Source organism: Leptopilina heterotoma, unplaced genomic scaffold (genome assembly GCF_015476425.1).
Source record: "Leptopilina heterotoma isolate Lh14 unplaced genomic scaffold, ASM1547642v1 Lhet_174, whole genome shotgun sequence".
NCBI classification, from domain to species: Eukaryota; Metazoa; Arthropoda; class Insecta; order Hymenoptera; family Figitidae; genus Leptopilina; species Leptopilina heterotoma.
The window spans coordinates 636,032-657,972 of record NW_025110890.1 but is presented as its reverse complement, the minus strand read 5'-3'; the positions used below and the strand labels follow the sequence as shown (position 1 = coordinate 657,972).

Sequence of the window (21,941 nt, the reverse complement as noted above, 5' to 3'; positions counted from 1 at the left end):
AAAATTTCGATTTTTGGTAGAGAAAAAAAAAATTAAATTATTCTGTTTATAAAAAAATAGACAAAATTAATTCAACAAAAATTGTTTTTTTCAAGTAATTTGAAATTTTTTTTTTTTTTTTTTAAGTACCTAACTTATGACGATAATGATTTTAATTACAAATAATCTCTTAATTAAAAAGTTTTTTTTTTATTTTGAAATTAATTTCTAATTTTTATTATATGTAATAAATGCGTTTTTATAGTTTTTTTTAAACCACTGTTCGATATTTGCACCGCCTTAATTTTTTTTCTCTTAAATTTTCGATAAAAATAAAGCGAATTTGGTCCGTACTGTGCGAGTATTGTTATTTTCATTTTCTGTAAACCAATATACATATATAAATATATAGCTTAATGATGATAATAATTCTTCTTAAGTTTGTCAAATATTTTATTTCTTTGTATATTATTGATTATATAATAAAAAGGATAAAAAGAAGAAGTAATAAATTTACAGACTCTTAAAAAAATCTTTATTCCCAAAATCTTTTTCTTTTAACAATTATTTCGTGTGGTATGTATGTAGTTTATTTTTTTATTTTCTCTTTCTTTAGAATAAAACTGGATAATTAATTCTTTTTTGTTTCAAAAAATTTTTTTTTCCTTTTTTTTACAAAAAAATAATGAAAACCTTATAAACTATACGTTACAATGGATGCTCATAGAGATTAATTGATTTGTCTTCAGAAACAGATGTCAGTAAATTGTTTTTGTGCGGATGATACTTTACAGACCAGACCTGAAATATTTTTTTTGTTTTGTAAATATAAATTGGAAATTTAATCGATTCATTAGTAATTAAATAATTAAATTAAATCTATAGTTTATTTTTAATTTTTAGAATTTAAAATTGTTATATTTTTAAAGAATCAGTTTTTTTTATGTTAGTATTACTTAAATTAATAAAAATCTAGCAAAAAGAATTTTCGAAAAATTCAATTTTAGTAAATTTTAATTCACTAGAATTGAATTTTTCGAAATTTTTCTATTGATTTAAATTATTAATATTCGATTGAATAGATTTTGAATTTAATTTTTTGTAATAAAGAGAGAAAAAGTGATTCGAATGTAATATTCGATTGGATAATTTTTTAATTTAATTTTAATTTTTGTAATAAAGGGAGGAAAAAAGTAATGAAAATGAAAATAATTACTTGATCGCTGTGATCGTGGAATGTGTGTAGACATTGCCTTTGAGCCAATTCCCATACTTTAACAGTGAGATCCGAACTGCTGGATGTAAATTTTTGACCATCGGGAGCAAAAGAAACGCCTAGAACCCAGGAGGCATGGCCCGACATTGTCCCGGCAACATTAGCATCTTTTCTGTTTAATAAAAAGAAAATATTAATTTACTCACTAAAAATATTTCTGACAATATTTATTTAAACTATTGTAAATAAATTAATAAAAAAATGATAATAATGAAAAAAAGTAAATTAACAATTTATTAAAATAACTAAAATAAAAAAATATTAAGAATAAAATAGTAAGAATAATAAAATTAATAATAACAACAATATTAATGATAATAGTAATAATACAAGCGATAATAATAATTTAATTTATTTTTTATTTTAAAAATAAAAATTTTTTTTTAATTGAAGATTATTTAATTTAATTGTTTGCAATTTAACTAAATTAAAACATTTAATTAAAAATTAAAAATTTTAATTAAATTATTTAAAATCTAAAATAATAGAAATAAAAATCTTTTGAATGTACTTACACATCATATAATTTCATATGACCGTCATCGGATGCAGTTAAAAGTAACTGCGAGTCTGGGGAGAAACAAAGAGACCTAATCGGCATAGCGTGACCTAAAGGTAAGAAAAAAATATATTATTATAATTAGAAAAATTAACAAATTTAAAAATAAACTTTGTTTCTTTTTTTTACAGAATTTCTTTTTCGAATAAACTCTTTTTTTAATCACCTTCTAAAGTTCGCAATACTTTTCCATGCGCTACGTCAAAAATATTAATAATTCCATCAATTGCTCCGCTTGCAATATATTTTCCATCCGGACTCTAAGGGTGAAAATTAATTAAATTATTAAAAGAATTAAAAGTATTTTTAATTTTTAAAATTAAAAATACTTTAACTAAAATTTTTCGTTAAAATTGTTTGCAATTTTAATCGATAGTATTTTTAAATTTCAGTGTTTTAAATGAAAAATTTAATTTTGGTTACAATTATTTAAATTTTCAGCCTAAAGTTATAATTTTAGTTAAAATTATTACAATTTTCAGCCTAAAATTATAAGTTTAGTTCAAATTATTAATATTTTCAGCCTAAACTTATAAGTTTAGTTAAAGTTATTTAAATTTTTAGTCTAAAATTATAATTTTAGTTAAAATTACTTACAATTTTAGCCTAAAATTAATGATAAGTTTAGTTATATGTAATTTATTTACATTTTTCTGAAAATAATAAAAATTATTTAAAAACAAAAATTACAATGAATAAAGAATATTAACATTTATTCATCAGAATAGTTCATTTTTCAAAAGAATAATAAAATTCTCAACTCACATAGGCGACACTGAGGGTGAATTTTCCACCTCTTGTGTCCAAAGTTTGCTCCTGTTTTCCACTCTCGGCACCGTACATATTGATTTTTCCCGCATGACTACCGGAAACAATGAATTTATCGTCCGGTGAATAAACCAGTGTCCAAATATCAACTGGACCAACTTCGATTGTCGTTAATTTTTCCCCAGACTCCAAGTCCCATAATCTTAGACTCGAGTCTAATGAACTGGAGGCGCATTCTGAAAAACATTTTTTTTTTCGTGTAAATTTGAATGAAAAAAACATTTTAAAAAATGGAAAAATTTTATTTTTTTTCCCATTTAGGAAAGAATTTATTGTAATATAAAAATTTTACTCACTCGAACCGTCTGAACTTACAGCTACGGACACAACACCAAGTGAATGTCCGGTTAATTTATGTTTTAATTTTAAACCGCCATTTTTGTATTCCCAAACTTTAACAGCATCATCCAAAGAGCCGGTTATCACGTACTCGTTATTTTCGTCGTCCGTCGAACGCATCGAGTCTCTAATGAAAAAATGAATTAAAATTTAAGTTAAAATTTTTAAAATTTGCAGCTTAAAATTAATAATTTTAGTTAAAATTATTCAAAATTTTAGCATAAAATTATAAATTTAGTTAAAATTATTAAAATTTTCAGCTTAAAATTAATAATGTTTGTCAAAATTATTCAAAATTTGAGCCTAAAATTATGAGTTTAGTTAAAATTATTTATAATTTGAGCCTAAAATTAATTACAATTTTAGCCTAAGATTAATTATAATTTTAGTTTAAATTATTCAATATTTTAGTTTAAATTATTTAAAACTTCAACCTAAAATTAATTATAATTTTAGTTAAAATTATTATTTTCTGCTTAAAATTAATAATTTTAGTTAAAATTATTATTTTCTGCTTAAAATTAATAATTTTAGTTAAAATTATTATTTTCTGCTTAAAATTATATTCAAAATTTTAGCCTAAAATTATAAATTTAGTTCAAATTATTTATAATTTGAGCCTTAAATTTATTACAATTTTAGCCTATAAGTGAATTATAATTTTTGTTAAAATTATTAAAATTTTCAGCTTAAATTTAATAATTGTAGTTAAAATTATTAAAAATTTTAGCCTAAAATTATAATTTTCGCTAAAATTCTTTACCATTTTAGCCTGAAATCTGATTTATCATTTTTTGCAAACTTGATCCTCGTTTTGTTAAAAATAAAATTTTATTTTGAATATTCATATTTAGAATTCTAAATTGGAATGTTATACCTATTAAAATTCTAAAATGCTTTTCTATGACTGACATGAAGCTTTTCGTACTGTATAATTTAGAATTTTTTTTTATTTCTCTTTTCACCTCGAGTCTTCATTGTCGGATTGCAGATCCTTTTTTTTCTTGGGACAACCCCAGGCACAGGTCCAAATACTTTCCTCGTGGGCATTTTCAGTTTTATGCACCATGGAATACTGAAAGATTTATTTAAAAAATTAGTAAATTTCTTAAAAAGTATACTATAATGAAAAGTAATAAATTACTCCTAGTTTTTAAAACTAAAAAATAGTTTTTAAACCATACAAATCAGAAGGTTCAAAAAAATTCCGTTGATTAATAATAAAGGTTCTTTTTCTTTACTAAAAATCAAATATTTATTCTTTTCTTTATAAAAAATAGCCAAAAAAAATTATTTAATTATAAATTTGTCCAAAAGGTGACATAACCTATAAATGAGGGAAAATATTGCACACGGAAGTTGACTGAAATTTTTATCTCTAAATTGATTTCAACAAAGGAAAAATGATCTTTTCGAACAATAATCGAGTTGCATATTATTTAGAGTATTAAACTATAAATAGAAACTAAATTGAAAAATTTCAAGCACCGGGAAATTGTGGTAAAAATAAGGTTATACACTAAAATCTCACCATTGTTTTGTCACTCTTGTCCTCTAAGTTTTAAATTAGATACTGAATTATTAAAATTAAAAAAACCACTCAATAAAACTTGTGATTTTTCAATATAAATAGAAAATTCCCTTTTGTTTACGCGCTTTCTGTCGTTTTTTGTTTTTATTGTACTTGTGCGCGACCATTAAATTCCAGGAATAATAATCCGGAAACATATGACCGGAAGAGCGGGAAAATTTTAAATTCTCATTTTTTTTCTCTTTTCCTATAATACAGAAGATATTAATAATAATTTCATAATTTTATTTTTATTCAATAATTATCGAAAATTGTAAAAAAATACGGGAAAATTTTATTTATCGGAAGAAAAAATAAGTTACCTACTACTTTTCGATTTTTTTTGTCAAACTACGTGTGAAATGCGCATGTCCTTAAGAGGGGACAGAACCACGTCAACCTAGAACTAATAGCAGAAGAGAAAAATACGTCAAAGTATTTTCCTCATTTTGATTCAACTTTTATAAGTAATAGTATAAACTTTTATAATAAAATAAGTAAGTGTATCTTGAAATTGGAATTAATTAATTTACAATAGTGTCATTGTTCTAAAGACGTGGAAGTTGCAAATCCATTGGTGAATGATTTTCAAGTTTTCTTAAAGTGCGTTTTTTTTACATTCAATAATATCACGGGACTTTAATCGTAACAGCAAAAAGAGTGTAAAAGAAAGAAAGAGATAGAGAGAGAGAAAGAGGACATTTTTCTCATCATTTTTTTTAAACATGGATAGCAATAAAGATGAGGCCGAACGTTGTATGGAATACGCGGAAAAATATCTCAGTGAAAAAAAATTCGACGAGGCGGAAAAATTCTTGAAAAAAGCTCAAAAACTCTATCCTACAAAACGTGTTGAAGGTTCGTTGTTGAAAATATTTTCATTATATATATAAATGTATATGTACACTGTGTGTAATAAAAGAATTTGTGGTGGGGGGTAACAAGAAATTAACTATTGTCGATTTTATTTTAAATTTTATTTTATTTTCTATTTTCAAGGGACGATTAATATTCTTTTTTCAGATTTGTTAACCAGAGTGTCGATACTTTCCAAACAGAGTAGTCAAAAACCAGAAAGTGAGCCTGAAGTTCGAAAACGACAGAATGTTACAAAGGAAGGAACACAAACGCAAGCGAACAGTGATTTTACCAAAGATCAAATTGAACATGTTAAAAGGTGAGGTTTTTCTAATATAAAATTAATTGGCGTCTGACTTTCGCATTGGTGCTAGAATTTTGATTTGTGACGAATAAGGGAAAATGATTAATCAGAGTTCAATAGTAATAAAATAATTCGCTGAAATTCAATTATGTTCAAGAATTTGTAAAAAAAAAAAAAATTCTCGTCAAAATGTCAATTTTATCTTTAAAAATAATAAAATTCTTCTCCAAAATTCAATTATTTAAACAAATTTTAATAAAATTCTTGGCAAAATTTAAATTATTTTTCAAAATTTTAATAAAATTCTTGGCAAAAATTAAATTATTTTGAAAAATTTTCCTCAATTCAATGATTTTCAATACCAACTGGATTTTAATAAAATTTTTCAAAAGAATTCGATTATTTATAAAAAATTTTAATAAAATTCTACGCAAACATTTAATTATTTTCATATATTAATAAAAATTTCACAGGAATTCAACTATTTACAAATTTTTTATAAATTTCTTTGCAATAATTTAATTATTTTCATAAATAATAAAACATTTTACAGAGATTAGCTAGAATTCAATTATTTAAAATAATTTAATAAAGTTCTTCGTAAGAATTCAATTATTTTTGAAAATTTTGAATAAAATTCGTTTCAAGAATTCAATTATTTTTCAAAATTTTAATAAAGTTTGTTGCAAGAATTCAATTATTTTTCAAAATTTTAATAAAATTCTTGGCAAAATTTCAATTATTTTCAATGATTTTCCTGAAATTCATGATTTTTAATATTTACTACTATTTTAATGAAATTTTCCAACAGAATTCAATTATTTAAAAAAAATCTTAATAAAACTCTACGCAAACATTTAATTACTTTCGTAAAATAAAAAAAATTTCACAGCAGGAATTCAATTATTTACCAATTTTTTATAAATTTCTTCGCAATTATTTCATTATTTTCATGAATAATAAAATTCTTTTTAGGGATTCAATTTTTTTTTATAAATAATAAAACTCATTGCAAAATTTCAATTATTTTTAATATAATTTTAATCAAATTCCTCGAAATATATAATTATTATTAAAAATTTTATTAAAAGTCGTCAAAAGAATTGAATTTTAAGAAACATTCAATTATTCAATAAATTATTTATTTTTGTATTTAAATAATTGAATTCTCGTAGAATTTTCTAATAAAAATTGATTTAAAAAGGAATTTTAGTTAAAATTTTAGATAATTGAATATTAAAAGCATTAAAGCATGAATTTTTCAAAATAATTGAATTTTGAAAAGGTTTCACATTAAAATGTTTCATACTTTTAACTGACAACTCTGTACAATTTTTTTTGAAAAAATTTAATTGGATTTTTTTTTTTAAATTATTTCAAGTTTTTATTTTCTAAATATTTAATTGAAAAATTTCCGAATATTCAAAATTGAACCCCTTGATGCAAGAACCAGACAAATACCATTGAAATTAAATGGACTGCGTCTGGTTCTTGCATCAAGTGGTTCAATTTTGTAAAATTGAATTGTAAACGAATGGATTTAAAAATTCTTAAGGAATTTTTGCAAAAATTATAAAAAATAATTTTGATAATTGAATTCTTTCGAAGAATTTTAATAAAATTTTTGAAAATAATTAGATTTTTCGGAGAATTTACTTAAAATTGTATTAAAAAGTTATTGAAATCCTGTGAAGAATTTTATTATTTGGGAGAATATTTGAATTCTTGCAGCGAATTTATATTCCATTTCTTTTAAATAATTGAAATCCTGTGAAGAATATTTTATTATTTAGGAGAATAATTTAATTCTTACAACGAATTTTATTACATTTTTTTGGACAATAATTGAATTCTTTTGAGAAATTTTATTAAAATAGTATATTTTGAAAATATTTGGATTTCAGCGAAAAATGTCATAATTTGTAAAAAGTAATTGAATTCTTGAAAAGAATTTTTGAAAATAATTACATTTTTCGAAAAATTTATTTAAAATTGTATTAAAAATAATTGAAATCCTATGGAAAATTTTATTATTTATGAAAATAATTCTGATCATTGCATAATTTTTGATTTATCATTAAACAATCGTTCTAAATTTCCTTTGCGTAAAAAAATAAAATTTTACGTTGTCATTTTTCCCAAAAAAAAATTTCCACTTTTTCAGGAGTTTGAGGTTACGTTACCATATCGATACTAAAAAATAAATTTTCTTTTTTACAGAATTAAAAAATGTAAAGATTATTACGAGATTTTGGGAGTGAGTAAAGAAGCAACTGACGGTGATATTAAAAAGGCCTATAAGAAATTAGCCCTTCAATTACATCCGGATAAAAATAAAGCTCCTGGAGCTGCCGAGGCTTTTAAAGGTTTGCAATTGAGAAATATTTTTAGTTTAATCATTTTTTTCTTGTTTTTCTAGCACAACAATAATCAATTTTTGATAGAGATTGATAAATAAGTAGTTGGAAACTATCAATCGGACCAAGTGTGGCAAAAAAAAAAAGATTGATTCATGTCTACAGAAGAAGAGAAGAAAAAGAAAAGTGGAGGAAGTGGATGAATTTTGTTATTTGGGTTATTGGTTTAAAGAGTTTTCTCATTGGAAAAACTAAAGGAAAACTAACAAAAATTATTTAAGGGATCAAAGTCGATGCGATTTTTGTGTATAAAAATTGTGTCGACTTTGCCATCCTTTTATAAGAATCATTGGAGAAGGAGGATGTGGTTGTTTGATATATTTGGGGGTGGAAGAAGTGAACGAGTTTTGTTATTTGGATTATTGGTTTCAATACAATGGAGAACTGACAAAATGATTTAAAAATCATTGGAGAAGGAGATTGTGGTTGTTTGATATGTTAGTTGGGGTATTGGTTTGAATACAACAAAAAATGGGGCATTTCCACGGGAGCAATTAATTTTTGTCCGTGCGTCAGGTAAAGAAAGTTATTAAAAACGATAATAAATATAAAAAAACGTTATTTAAATATTTAAAATATTAATATAGAGTGTCCAGCGGTTACGGAAGTCAGGAAATTGCAATTCAAAGTTAGGGGAATTTTTGTAAATTTATAAAAAAGTTTTTTGTGAATTTAAAAATTTTATGATCTAACAAGACTTAAATGATTTTTATTGCTATTCGCTACTTTCATTTGATATTCATTTATTATTAAACTAGCTGTCGTACCCGTCTTCGACGGGTTGTAGTTTCTGATAATGCACTTAACAGTGTATCTACCAACCTAGAAAACCGGAAAATAGCCGGGAATTTGATTTGACAGGGAAAAAATAATAATTAGTTACTATTGTCTATTTCATTAGGAAAATAATACCATTTGAAACAGTGACCGACTTTTTATTATCAAATTAGTTATTTTTAACTAATTCAAATGCAGAAAACAATATTTCTCAATTTGTAGTACTTCAATCAATATAATGTATTAAAATAAATCTAAAATTTCCTCCAGTTTTTTGAGTTATAGTACAGTCTAATTCGAACTAATTGTATAGCAAGTAGATCCAGTTTTTCTCGGTTACATTAAATTATTATTATTAAAAAAAACCCGTCCAGTAAACCAGGAAAAATTTGGACAAAGCCGGAAATTGTTTTAAACCAAAATAAACACCGTGTTTAACTTTTGTCTTTACATTGATCAAGATATCTCTAAAAGTTAAATCAGAGAGCCCACAAATACTACTGAATTAAGCTTCTTAGTAATTGGTATCAATTATAATTTTTTCAATTTTTTGATATTCAAAACATTTTTATACTTACATCTTCGTTATAAGAAAGTATTTTTGAAAAATTATGCTAAAATGTGACTAAATAACATGTAATACTCAACTATAGAAAGTTTAGAAGCAATCCATGAAAAAATATAAAATTTAGAAATTATTTGTGTTAAATAAATTCATTTATTAGAGTCAAGTATTTATTTAATTAATCCAATTAAGATTTATTTGATTCAACTAAATAAAATTATTTAAACGAAATAAATTCTTATTAGATCGAAATAAAAACTTTTTAAATAAGATATTATTTTTCAAATAATTATAATTACTTGAATCATATAACTTTTTTTAGTGTAGCTATAGTAAACTAAAAGTTATTAATGTGAACGAACATTATCTATATTAATAAAATCAGATTACTATCTGTACATTGCTTCAAACTTGAAAATTTTTATATATTTTTTCGTTTTGAGACATTAGAATTCTAAAAATGTAAAAAAAATTTCTGTCTGTCTGTCTCTGTCTGTATGCAAAACTTTGTTCGCGCATCAATTGAAAACGGTTCAACCAATTAAAGTGAAATTTGGCAGTCTATTAGGTATTAAAGTAACTTACAATCATAGCCTTATCCGATTAAAAAATATTAACTTGAACAAAAGTTATGCCATTTTTACAAAAAATTCAAAAAAAAAAAAATGCAAATTTTTTATCTTTTGTAAAATGAATGAAAAAACTATCCTTAGCTAACTTTTTCAGATAAATACAACCCATTTCTACGATAAAATTTTTAAAAAAGATGTATTTTGAAATTTTTTTTCGTTTTTTTAGATCAACTTTTTTCTAAGAAAATAGTGATTTTTAATCTTTATGCAAGCTTTTCAAGAAAAGTTATTAAAGTTTTTTATTTAAAGATCAGTATGTAAAGTAAAAAATTTGCTACATTAAACAAAAATAATTAGCTAAATGCCATAAAAAAGAAGGAAAAATGTTGAATTTTAATAAATTCGGTTTTATGAATTTTTGCTAATTTTCCATAATTTTAGATTTTTTACCGAAGGGTGGAGACTATTGAATAAGTAAAGTATTTTTTAAGAGCACACAAATAATAAAGCTAAATGCCATAAAAAGAAGGAAAAATGTTGAATTTTAAGAAATTCATTTTTTTGCATTTTTGCTATTTTTCCATAATTTTAGATTTTTTACCAAAGGGTGGAGATAACAAATTAGGTTAAGTATTTTTGAAGAGCCCAAAAATAATGAAGCCAAAAGCCATAAAAGAGAAGAAAAAATGTTGAATTTTAAGAAATTCCGTTTTTTGAATTTTTGCTAATTTTCCATAATTTTAGATTTTTTACCAAAGGGTGGAGACTATTAAATATAAGTAAAGTATTTTTGAAGAGTACAAAAATAATGAAGCTTAATGATATAAAAGAGAAGAAAAAAATGTTAAATTTTAAGAAATTCGGTTTCTCGAATTTTTGATAATTTTTGATTTTTTGCTAAAGGGTGGAGACTATTCAAATAGTATAATTATACTACCGAAATAGCTAATGGTAACTAATTATTAATTAATTAATTATTAACTAATTATTAATTATTATTAATTAACTAATTATTAATTATTAATTATTAATTATTAATTATTAATTATTAATTATTAATTATTAATTATTAATTAATTTATCCCGGGTATTTTTGATTTTCCAGATTGGTAGAAACATTGTTAAATGTATTGGTAGAAACTAAAACCCGTCGAAGACGGGTACGACATGACAGCTAGTGCTATATATTTTCAAAATTTTTAAAATTCAAAATTTATCTTTTGAAATAATTATTGTCATTAATTTTACTTAAATTTTATACAGGGTTAATTTTAGTATTTTTTATTACAATTTAGTCATCAGAATGAAATTTGAGTTTTTCATTTTTTGATCATTAATTAATAAAATATAATAGCAATTTTGAATTCTGTGCAACATACTGACAAAAGTCTCATATTAATTATATGGATATTGTTAATATTCTGACCTAATAGAATTCTTTTAAGAAAGTAAACTTATGATTTCAACAACAAATTTTTATTGTTGACCTAAGAAATACAACCGTATAAAAATTAATTACAAAAAAATTTCAATTTTTAAACTTTTTAATTTTTCAATATTTAAATCTAACACTTTTTATTTGTTATTCAAAATTTTATTATTCTGACGATTAAATCTTCATAAGAAACACTAAAATTAACCCTGTACCAAGTTTAAGTACAATTCACTAAAGTATATGAAAAAACTAAAAATTTCGAATTTTCGAATTTTTGAAAAAATGGCATAACTTTCGTCCATATTAATATTTTTTAATCTACTATCTCTAGGATTTTAAGTTAGGCTAATGCCTAAAAGACTGCCAAGTTTCACTTCAAACGATCGAACCGTTTTTCCGTGATACGCGGTCGAAAATTTGCGGACATACATACACACATACACACATACACACATACACACATATACACATACACACATAATTTTCTTAATAGTATTTTCGCATTCGTTAGAGTGTAAAAAAAAGGAATATAATAGAAATTTTGAATTTTATGCAATGTACAGACAAAAGTCTGATTTTATTAATAAGGATCATATTTTTGTCCCAAGAAAACAAATAAGTTTTGGTAGAAAATTAAGAACTAAATTGGAAATTTCATGCCTCTTTTCAAAAATAATTTTGCTTTTTTAATTAGAAAGATACAAAATTTAATCGCACGGACAGAATGTTTGCTTTTTCGTGGAAATATCCAAAAATTTACACATCCAACTTGGACTGATTTATTTTTTTTCAACTACTTATTTTAGTACTTTAAAAAAAAAAAATAATGTTTAGTCAATTTTTTATTCTCTTTAAACAAACAACACAGTTTTGTGTACTTTTTTTTTCTTCTTTCTGTAATAGCCATTGGAAATGCTGTTGCTGTATTGACGGACGTGGAAAAACGGAAACAATATGATTTGTACGGTTCGGACGAAGACAGAATGCAGAGTTCACATTCTCATCAGACTCATTATAATTACTCCCGAGGATTTGAAAGTAAATATTCAGAATTATTATTTTTTTTATTATTAATAATTTTAACTATCGGATTTTAAAAACAATTTTGCATTTTACAGCCGACATTACTGCCGAGGAACTGTTCAACATGTTCTTCAGGGATGTTTTTCCACAGCAGGAATTTTATATGCGAAGATCAGGTGGCAGATGGACGAGACAGTCAGATTCACAAAATCAACACTCTCATTCTCAGGTAAAATTAAACAAACATAATTTTTAACAAAATAATTTTATTCAAATACTTTTATTTTTCTATATTCTATATTTTTTAGCAACCACATGGATACACAACATTCCTTCAGATGTTACCTGTACTTTTATTGATAGTTTTAACAATGATGAGCAGTTTTTTCATATCTGATCCAATATACAGTTTGCATTCTAGCCCGTAAGTAATGTTTCTAAAAAAAGAAAAATTCCCGCACGCATCACCTTTAAATTTAAATTTTTATTTTATTACAAAGTTTTTTCTTCCAGTAAATATACAGTTCCTAGGACAACACAAAATCTAAAAGTGTCGTACTATGTGAAAGAAAATTTCCACAGTGAGTATCAGGGCAGTTTGCGACGATTAGAGATTTCAGTCGAAGAAGATTATTTGAGTCAATTGAGACAAACGTGTTTCAGGGAAAAGAATTATCGTGAGTATTCTTTTTAATTTTAAAATATATTTCCAAAATATATTAAAAATATTATTCTATAAAAGTAATATAATTTCAAATTTAATTTTAGGTGAATCAATGGTATGGAAAGCGAGAAATTTTGGTGATAATGATCTTTATCAACGGGCAAGAAATATGGAGATGCCATCATGTAAACGATTACAAGAAATGCAAGCATGATGGCATTTATTTAATTATTAAATTATACAGTTTTTTGATGTATTGTAGATAGGTATATATATGTTTTATTTGCGCGCATTTCAATTAATGAAAAAAAGTCACCAATTTAAAATTTTACTTACTTTTTAAAAGAGTGAGTTGAGAGAATAAGAGATAATTAATTTTTTTTTCTCTTTGAAATTAGACGTGCTATAAAAAAAAACTTCTTTAAACAGTACATCGCTTTACATTGTGTTTAATAGTTATAATTATATATATTTATTAATGAAAAATAATTGCCTTTAACTAATTTTAATTAATTGAACAGATAGTCGTAAGAGTCACAAAGGTTCTTTAATAATACCTTTCGAAAAAAAAACTAGACATAATTACATAAATAAAAAAGTATAAATGCATAAAATAATAGATTTTTCATTTGAAAATTTTAATAAAATAGAAATATTTCGAAATGAAAGAAAAAAAAACCGATTTTCAGTTAATGAGAACCAGAAGAGTGCAGAGATTCCTCAAAAAAAAATATAGAGAGAAAAAATAGAAAAATGTCGAACAATTTTATTATTTATTGTAACTTTTTTGTTTCTCTTTATTTTAATGTTGTATATTTAATATATTATAAATATTGTCGAGATTTGTTTCTTCGGTTGTAAAATAAGAAAAAGCATAATTTAATCTGTAAATTATCGATATAAAAATGTTTGTATACAACTTTTAAAAATATTGCGAAACCACATTTTCCATTTGGTTATAAATTGTTTATTATAATTGTACCAAAAAAAAAAGAAAAAAATAAAGAATTTAAGTCAGTTAATATTATTTTTTTCATATTTTGTCAAGAGTATGATGAATGCGGAGCAAGTTTTCAAAATCTGATAAATCCATATTTTCTTATTTCGAGAAATTGAAACAAATGACTAATTAACTACTGTTAATTTTAAGATACAAAATTCGTAATAATTTACTTCTCTAACAATAACTTTATATATTAAAGATATTCTGTTTTTTATCAAACTATCAATATTGAGTGATTTTAAGTTTTTGGTAACTTTTTTCTAATGAAAAATATAATTTTGCTTGTTATGCCGAAGTTTTTAAATTTTAAATTCATTGTTAATAAATTCTTTTTCTTAAATTTAACAATGTCAGATCGATTTTTAAATTCACAAATATTATCGACATTATTTTTAAAAATTGATTTATCAGCTTTTGAAAACTTGCTCTTCAAATATATGAAGAGGACCTTTTAAACATCGAAAGAAACATTTTGTTCTGAAGTTGAGGTTATTTATTGGTAAAATATTTTTATTTTCATGTTTTTATATTCTTTTTATTTTCATTTTACATTACACTCAATAGTATTTTTGTATTTTTAATATTTGGTACTAATTATTTTCTATTATTTATTGTTTTTTAAATTATTCTATTTCACATCTTTTTTTTGTCCTTGATTCAAGGCAATAATCATTGACCGTTACATTTAATTTTCTCGGAAAGTCGAAAATGCACAAACGCACGACACGAATATCGACGAAGTCACACGAAAATGAACGAAAGAGGAACATTTCGTAGAAAATTGAAAAAAGAAAAGTGATAACTAACCACGTGGTGTGTTTAAAGATACATGTAAGTTTGATAATAATGAATGAAATAGCAGAAATAAATCTGTCTTCCATTTAATTTCAAACTAAATTATAGATCATTAACAACCCTATATTCAAGTTCTCAAAACGAAAAAAAAATTGAATCTACACTAAGATTTTAATATATCAAAAATATAAACAATAATATAGTGCAAATATAAAAAATATTTCATCATTTTGATAAATTTTGAATGTGCCTTAATTGCACAATATGTAACCCTGTATGTAACTAAATAATAATTAAACAAAAGGAATAATGATTAAACGAAGTAAAAATCTAATTTTCTGTCATACACGTAAACGTCCTTGAATCGTTTTGTTAAATAAGTTTTTATTTATTAATTACTGTGTACATTAAAACGGACATTATCCTCGGAAAGAAAGAAGAAACAAATAAATTTTACATTCCTGGGGAATGTGAAACAGTGTTATGGAAAATTTCTAATTTAAAAAATTGCTAAAACATCGGCGTTTTTCGAGGTTATGTTGAAACTTAACCTTCGAGTTTTGACTTGTGTGTATAATTAAGGTTTTTAAGGAATTTACATACATTACTGTAACAAAAAATTAAAAATATCAAAATGGAAAAAGATACCGTGGAAATTGATCTTGATGATCCTAGATTTCGAATTAAACCTTATCAACAAATGATTGCTTCCTGTACCGGAGCCTTATTCACATCCATGATTGGTAATTATTTTTCAGTGTTTTTTTAAATTTAATGTAAAAGTTTTTTTTTAAAGAACTGAACATAAATATTTGAGAACATAATATAATATAGTTTTTAATATTAATTTCTTAATTGAATAAATTATTTTCTCGATTTTTGGAAGATATTTTAAAGGTGAAAGGAAATAATAATTTTTTTTATTGCTTCATTTACCAATATTTTGAAATGTTTTTAAATTTTCAGTGACTCCATTAGACGTAGTGAAAATTCGATTACAAGCCCAGCAGAAGGCAATGCTCTCGAATAAATGCTTCCTCTATTGTAATGGTTTAATGGATCATTTGTGTTCCTGTGGCAATGGAAAGGGACCCGAATGGCTCAGAGCAAATGGCAAATTTAATGGCACTCTGGTGAGTGAAGGCGTATACAATTGTTTTTGTTTTTTTAAATACTATTCGTGAATTTAATTCTAATTTTTTTTGTCTCCAGGACGCTCTATTTAAAATTGGAAAAAAAGAAGGGATTATGTCCCTTTGGAGTGGTTTGAGTCCAACTTTAGTCTTAGCAATTCCAGCTACAATCATGTACTTTGTCTCTTATGAACAATTGAGAATATCACTGAAGGTACTTTTTTAATTCTTACCGTTAGCGTCTAAATTCCAATTGTCGCCTTTTCTTCTTTAGGGAGCTAAAATAATTTTTTAATTAACCCATAGTCCAAGGCTCAAAAAAGTTCCGTAAATCCCGTAAAGGTCCTTGTAATTGAGAATTAAATTTTACAGGATTATCATAATAGGAAATTTAACAATGATAAACTTCATCAAGAGCAACCGTTTTGGATTCCAATATTGGCCGGTGGTACAGCGAGAGTTTTTGCTGCAACTCTAGTGAGTCCGCTTGAGCTTATTAGAACAAAAATGCAATCTCAAAGACTAAGTCACGCTGGTAAGGTGTTAATGAATTCAATTTCTTTTTTTGCCAGGAATTTTTGGTTTTATTAGATTTAAATTTGTATTTTTAATTTTCAGAATTAAGACAAGCCCTGAAGACGGTTGTAAAATATAGTGGAGTCTCTGGTTTGTGGATGGGTCTCAGTTCAACGCTACTTCGCGATGTACCTTTTAGCGCAATTTATTGGTTTAATTACGAAACATTAAAGAAGACATTTTCCAATCTTCAGCACACATTTACCTTCAATTTGATTGCTGGCGCTGCCGCTGGTTCCGTAAGTAGTAATGTCTAATTCTCTATAAATTATAAATCATAAAAACAACTTTTTAGTTAATTTAATTCAAATTTACTGAAATTAAAGAAAATAATAACAATAATATTAATAATAATAGTAGCAGGGCTCGAACTAAGTCCGTAAATAACATAAAAGTCCATAAATTTGTTTAAAGTCCGTAAAAGTCTGTTTTTTTTTAAAAAAAGGTCCGTAAAGTCCGTAATTTGATTGAAAAAGCAATAAAAGTTCGTAAATTTTACGATATAATTTGGAGAATTTTTGAAACGTTCCAAATAATTGCAAAAATTCAATTATTTTCAAAAATAATAAAATTCTTTGCAAAAATTCAATCATGGTAAAAAGTTTTTTAAAATTCTCACCAAATTTTCAATTATCTTTATAAATAATAAAACTCTTCTCCGAAATTCAATTATTATCAAAAATTTTAATAAAATTCTTCCCAAAAATTCAATTATTTCTAATACAATTTTAATAACATTTCATGAAAGAATATTCGATTTTTAAAAACATTTTTAATAACATTTTTCGAAATAATTCAATTATTTTCTAAAATTTTAATAAATCCTTCGAAACAATTCAATTATTTTTAGCAGTAGTAAAATTCATCGTAAGAATTCAATTATTTTTCATAATTAATAAAATTTTTTTTAGGAAGTCAATTATTTTCAATACAATCATTAAAAAAATTCGATTGTATTTAATAAATTAAAGAAATTTTTCGAAAGAATTCAATTATTTTCTAAAAATTTAAATAAAATTCAAGAATTAAATGTTTAATTTTAATTCTTAAAAAACACGATTATTGTAAAAATTTGAAAGAAATTGTAAATATATAAAATTCAATTACTTTGAAAATTTTCAATTAAAATTATTAAAGAAACTCAATTATTTTAAAGAAATTTTAAGAATAATTCTTTAAAAGAATTTAATTAGGATTATGAAAAATTTTAATAAAATTATTCTTTCCCGAAAATTCAATTATTTCCATAAATAATAAAATTCCAGAAGAAATTAAAATATTATCAAATTTTTTGACAAAAATCTTTGAATAAAATCAATGATTTGCAAATTTTTTATAAATTTTTTCGCAACAATTCAATTATTTTCATAAATAGTATAAAATTTTTACAGCGATTTAATAATTTTCGTAAATAATAAAATTTCTGTTTAGGAATTCAATTATTTCTCGTAAATAATAAAATTTTCACAGGAATTTAATTATTTTCAAACAAACACAATTTTCATAAAATTTTTCGAAAAAAATCGATTATTTAAAATGATTTTTAAAAAATTCTTCGTATTAATTCAATTATTATTATTATTTAATTATTATTTTTAAAAAATTTCATAAAATTCTTGAGAAAATTTCAATTATTTTCATAAATAATAAAACTCATTGGCAGATATTCAATTATTTTTAATACAATTTTAATTAAATTCCTCGAAAAATTTAATTATTCTTAAAAATTTGTTAATAAAATTCTTTGAGAATTCAATTTAAAGAAATATTCAATTATTCAATAAGTTATTAATTTTTGTATTTAAATAATTGAATTCTCGTTGAATTTTCTAATAAAAATCGATTTAAAAATTAATTTCAGTTATATTTTTAGATAATAATTGAATATTAAAAGCAATATAGCCTAGAATTTTTAGAAATAATTGAATTCTGAAAAGGTTTAAAATTAAAATCTTTAAAAATTTAAATTTTAACTAAAAATTCTGTAAAATTAATTTTTTTTCAAAAGGTTTAATTGAATTTTTTTTGAAATTTTTTGAAGTTGTTTTTTAATATGTATATATTTAAATGAAGAATTTTCGAATAATTGAAAGTTCGTAAAATTGAATTGTAAACAAATGGATTCTTGAAAATTGTCAAAGAACTTTTTCGAAAAATATTAAAAATAATTGATTTAAAGAAGAATGTTAGTTTAAAATTCTTGAAGATCCGTAATTTTTTATTTTTGGTTCGTAAAGTCCGTATTTTTAAATACTTTTACTGGTTCAAGTCCTGTAGTGTAGTATAGTAGTAGTAGTGATAAATTAAATATTGAGAGAAATTCTAAAAAATTGCGTTTAAATTGCAGGTGGCCGCTTTGTGTACTATTCCATTCGACGTAGTGAAAACTCACAGACAAATTGAAATGGGAGAGAAGGAAATTTACTCTGGTTTGTATATTTAAGTAAAAATAATAATAATAATTAATAATAAATAATTAGAAATAAATAATTAATAATAAAATAATAAATTTTGTCAAGCAGACAAACCTGGACGAACGAGCAGTACAATATCGATAATTAGGAGGATATACGATCAAAATGGAGTTCGTGGCCTTTATACGGGACTCGCGCCACGCTTAATAAAAGTTGCACCAGCTTGCGCAATTATGATCGCCACATTTGAACAAGGTAAACGCTTTTTTCAGGAACGTAATGCTAACGAAATGTTAGGTTTAGAAACAAATGTCCACTCCTACAGATATAAGCACAATAATACGTAGGAATTAGTGAGATTTTGTGCCTAGTGCACTTGAATATTTTTATTGTAAATACAGATGTTAAATATACCTCAAGAATAAAAATCATTTTTCAATTTCTCATTGCAGTTCTATATTTCCTAACAGGACTCTTTTAAAATGAGTATATTCGCATTATTATAAAGAAAAATTAATAAACTTTAATGTCCATAAAGTTTGTTTCAGGAAAATTGAAAAAAACGACGATAAAAAAATACAGTCACAATTTGCCTACAAAAAAGGTGATTGTAAAAGAAGTACAGATTTTGATCTGCTAAATTGAAAATTTTTTGGATGAAATTGAAAGTGAAAATTTTTTTGGTGAAATTGAAAGTGAAAATTTTTTGGGTGAAATTGAAAATGAAAATTATTTGAGTGACGTTCGTTATACATTCGATTTGACGTGAAAAATCTCAATAAGAAAGCATAAAATGTTGAGATAAACTATTAAAAATAATAATTGGAGTATTAAAAAGTTAATATATCCAATAATTATGTTCAGAGAAATCAGGGAAAAGTCAGGGATTTTTATTAAAAGTACTGGAAAAAATTAAATGTTTAGAATTTCTAAGAAAATTCTGAATATAAAAGAAAATTAAATTCTAAATGAAAAATCTAACTTTTTTCCATTGAGAAAAATAAAAACTAAATAAATTTTCTACAAATATTAAAAAATAAAATTTGAGGTCAATGTAGTGTAAATTCCCCCAAGAGGAAAAAACAATTTAAATTGAAAATCTGATTTATCATTTATTGCGCAAATAATAATGTGTCTGGGAATTTTTGATTTAACTAGAAAATATTTCTTTAACAATAATTATGTTTAAAAATATCTATATAGCACTTTTCCTTTTAATCAGGAAGTAAAAGATAAACAATTAATCATTCACACTATAATCAATCTATATCAAAAGACGTGACTTTTTACTCGTGCCTCTTATCAAAATTGACATTTGTCAATTTTTGAAAAAGATTAACAAAAAAAAAGTTTTTTTTCTCTATAATTATTAAACAAATTAGTAATAATAAAATAATCGAAATGTACAAATAATAATGTTTCTTAAAATAAATTCTTAATAAATTGCGTGAAGAAAGAAGAAGAAAACTAATATTTTAGTAAATAACAAATCAATTTATGTTAATTTTTTGTTTATATTCTTTATCTTATCGGGTTAATTTTTTGTTATCAATGACATTGCTCTCGGGGTATATAAATATATACATATATAACAGTAATTTCAGTTTTATAGTGAAAGTTTACTAGTCGGGTCAGTTTATAAATTTTTTTTTTCGAATTTGGAAAAGAAAAATGAATCTCATCTCAATTGAGGAAGTTCGGAAAAATAATGGACAGAATGGTTCAAAAATTTGGGTTGTTCTTCATAAAAATGTCTACGATTTGACTCAATATATAAAAGAAGTGTGTAAAAAAATTTTTTTCTTTTAAGATTTTTAACCTATTAATAGCAGAATTATTTTAAAAATTAAATTAAATTTCGAAAAGTAGTAAAATTAAATTTTACAAAAACTGTATTTCTTAAGAAGTAAAAAAAATATTAAAATTATTTTTTTTAAATTGTACTAAAATTAAACTGAAAGGAAATTAATGTTAAATTTAAAAAAAATTAAAATATATATATAAAAAAAAAAAATTAGTTAATTTTTGGTGATTATGTTTATAGCATCCTGGAGGTGATGAATTAATTATGGAATTTGCGGGTAAGGACGGGACAAAGGGTTTTAATGATTTTGGTCATACTTCGGATGCCAGAACGTACATGAAAAAATTTAAAATCGGGGAATTAGCGGAGGTATTAAAGTGTAGAAAAACTGCTTTTTTAAAATTTTTGACTATTTTAAAAAATTATTCTTGTTTAATTAATTCATTAACAAAATCAATTTCTGCAGTTTAGATTTTTTTTAATTTAATGATTTTTAATGTGAAGTGCATTTTTCGTAATTTTAACTTTCTAGTTTTCAATATTAAAAAAATTTCTTTATTTTTATTATTTTAAGAAGTAAATTTTGACTATCAACTAATAAAATGATTAAATGATCTAGGATTGTTGTAAACAGAGTAAAAAATCGAGTAAAACAGAAGAAATAACAAGAAATAACGCAGAGAGAAATCGAAGGTAAATATATAAAAAATTTCTTGTATAGTAAGAATAATTCTAAAAAAAGGAATCTTCATTGTAACAATATTTTTTTCAGGTCAATCTTAACGAAACTTTGGCTGTGTTCATAAATAAATTTATTTATTAAAATAAATTTTATTTATTTTAACGTTTTTAAGAAATAGAAATATTTATTGTCATCGTCAGGAACGAGGGAAATTCTTTTTCGGGAGTTTAAAAACCAAGTGATTTTTCTGAGAAAGGAACTTTATCGAAACTATAGACACTATTTATTTTAATTTAGTGCTTAAGGACTGTTTATAAATATAGTTTTATGTATTTTAATAAAATAATTATTTACCAAAAACTATTATT

At 23.5% G+C, this 21,941-nt stretch overlaps 4 protein-coding genes across 4 annotated transcripts; 3 read left to right on the top strand and 1 right to left on the bottom strand.

The window, feature by feature from the left end:
• Nucleotides 1-547: 547 nt before the first annotated feature.
• Nucleotides 548-4,699, bottom strand: LOC122499763 (WD repeat-containing protein 61). Its single transcript, XM_043608264.1, has 8 exons — nucleotides 4,513-4,699; nucleotides 3,947-4,056; nucleotides 2,939-3,108; nucleotides 2,580-2,818; nucleotides 1,981-2,074; nucleotides 1,771-1,864; nucleotides 1,196-1,367; nucleotides 548-780 (listed from the first exon to the last, which is right to left on the bottom strand). Exons 1-8 carry the CDS (start codon nucleotides 4,513-4,515, stop codon nucleotides 688-690), a joined length of 975 nt encoding a protein of 324 aa, XP_043464199.1. The 5' UTR covers nucleotides 4,516-4,699; the 3' UTR covers nucleotides 548-687.
• A 243-nt stretch (nucleotides 4,700-4,942) lies between these two features.
• On the top strand, nucleotides 4,943-14,190 carry LOC122499738 (dnaJ homolog subfamily B member 12). Its single transcript, XM_043608219.1, has 8 exons — nucleotides 4,943-5,409; nucleotides 5,575-5,728; nucleotides 7,934-8,079; nucleotides 12,383-12,517; nucleotides 12,598-12,731; nucleotides 12,811-12,926; nucleotides 13,016-13,179; nucleotides 13,271-14,190. Exons 1-8 carry the CDS (start codon nucleotides 5,277-5,279, stop codon nucleotides 13,378-13,380), a joined length of 1,092 nt encoding a protein of 363 aa, XP_043464154.1. The 5' UTR covers nucleotides 4,943-5,276; the 3' UTR covers nucleotides 13,381-14,190.
• A 636-nt stretch (nucleotides 14,191-14,826) lies between these two features.
• Nucleotides 14,827-19,529, top strand: LOC122499750 (solute carrier family 25 member 40-like). The gene is made up of 7 exons (XM_043608246.1): nucleotides 14,827-15,707; nucleotides 15,931-16,097; nucleotides 16,177-16,311; nucleotides 16,470-16,632; nucleotides 16,716-16,912; nucleotides 19,021-19,102; nucleotides 19,196-19,529. The coding sequence occupies exons 1-7, from the start codon at nucleotides 15,599-15,601 to the stop codon at nucleotides 19,432-19,434; spliced, it is 1,092 nt and encodes a 363-aa protein (XP_043464181.1). The 5' UTR covers nucleotides 14,827-15,598; the 3' UTR covers nucleotides 19,435-19,529.
• A 1,152-nt stretch (nucleotides 19,530-20,681) lies between these two features.
• On the top strand, nucleotides 20,682-21,933 carry LOC122499753 (cytochrome b5-like). Its single transcript, XM_043608249.1, has 4 exons — nucleotides 20,682-20,869; nucleotides 21,132-21,260; nucleotides 21,511-21,584; nucleotides 21,664-21,933. Exons 1-4 carry the CDS (start codon nucleotides 20,759-20,761, stop codon nucleotides 21,695-21,697), a joined length of 348 nt encoding a protein of 115 aa, XP_043464184.1. The 5' UTR covers nucleotides 20,682-20,758; the 3' UTR covers nucleotides 21,698-21,933.
• The last annotated feature ends 8 nt before the right edge of the window (nucleotides 21,934-21,941 follow it).

Bases quoted from the DNA above. Each gene is read 5' to 3' on its own strand.
- LOC122499763 (XM_043608264.1), bottom strand. The intron at 2,819-2,938 runs GTGAGTAAAATT...AATGTTTTTCAG, and splicing joins TGTAAGTTCAGACGGTTCGA to AATGCGCCTCCAGTTCATTA. The intron at 1,368-1,770 runs GTAAGTACATTC...TTTATTAAACAG, and splicing joins CATATGAAATTATATGATGT to AAAAGATGCTAATGTTGCCG.
- LOC122499753 (XM_043608249.1), top strand. From the start codon at position 20,759: ATGAATCTCATCTCAATTGAGGAAGTTCGGAAAAATAATGGACAGAAT. The intron at 21,261-21,510 runs GTATTAAAGTGT...TAAATGATCTAG, and splicing joins AAATCGGGGAATTAGCGGAG to GATTGTTGTAAACAGAGTAA. The intron at 21,585-21,663 runs GTAAATATATAA...TATTTTTTTCAG, and splicing joins AACGCAGAGAGAAATCGAAG to GTCAATCTTAACGAAACTTT.
- LOC122499738 (XM_043608219.1), top strand. From the start codon at position 5,277: ATGGATAGCAATAAAGATGAGGCCGAACGTTGTATGGAATACGCGGAA. The intron at 12,927-13,015 runs GTAAGTAATGTT...TTTTTCTTCCAG, and splicing joins TACAGTTTGCATTCTAGCCC to TAAATATACAGTTCCTAGGA. The intron at 13,180-13,270 runs GTGAGTATTCTT...ATTTAATTTTAG, and splicing joins TTTCAGGGAAAAGAATTATC to GTGAATCAATGGTATGGAAA.
- LOC122499750 (XM_043608246.1), top strand. From the start codon at position 15,599: ATGGAAAAAGATACCGTGGAAATTGATCTTGATGATCCTAGATTTCGA. The intron at 16,633-16,715 runs GTAAGGTGTTAA...TTTAATTTTCAG, and splicing joins TCAAAGACTAAGTCACGCTG to AATTAAGACAAGCCCTGAAG. The intron at 16,913-19,020 runs GTAAGTAGTAAT...TTTAAATTGCAG, and splicing joins CTGGCGCTGCCGCTGGTTCC to GTGGCCGCTTTGTGTACTAT.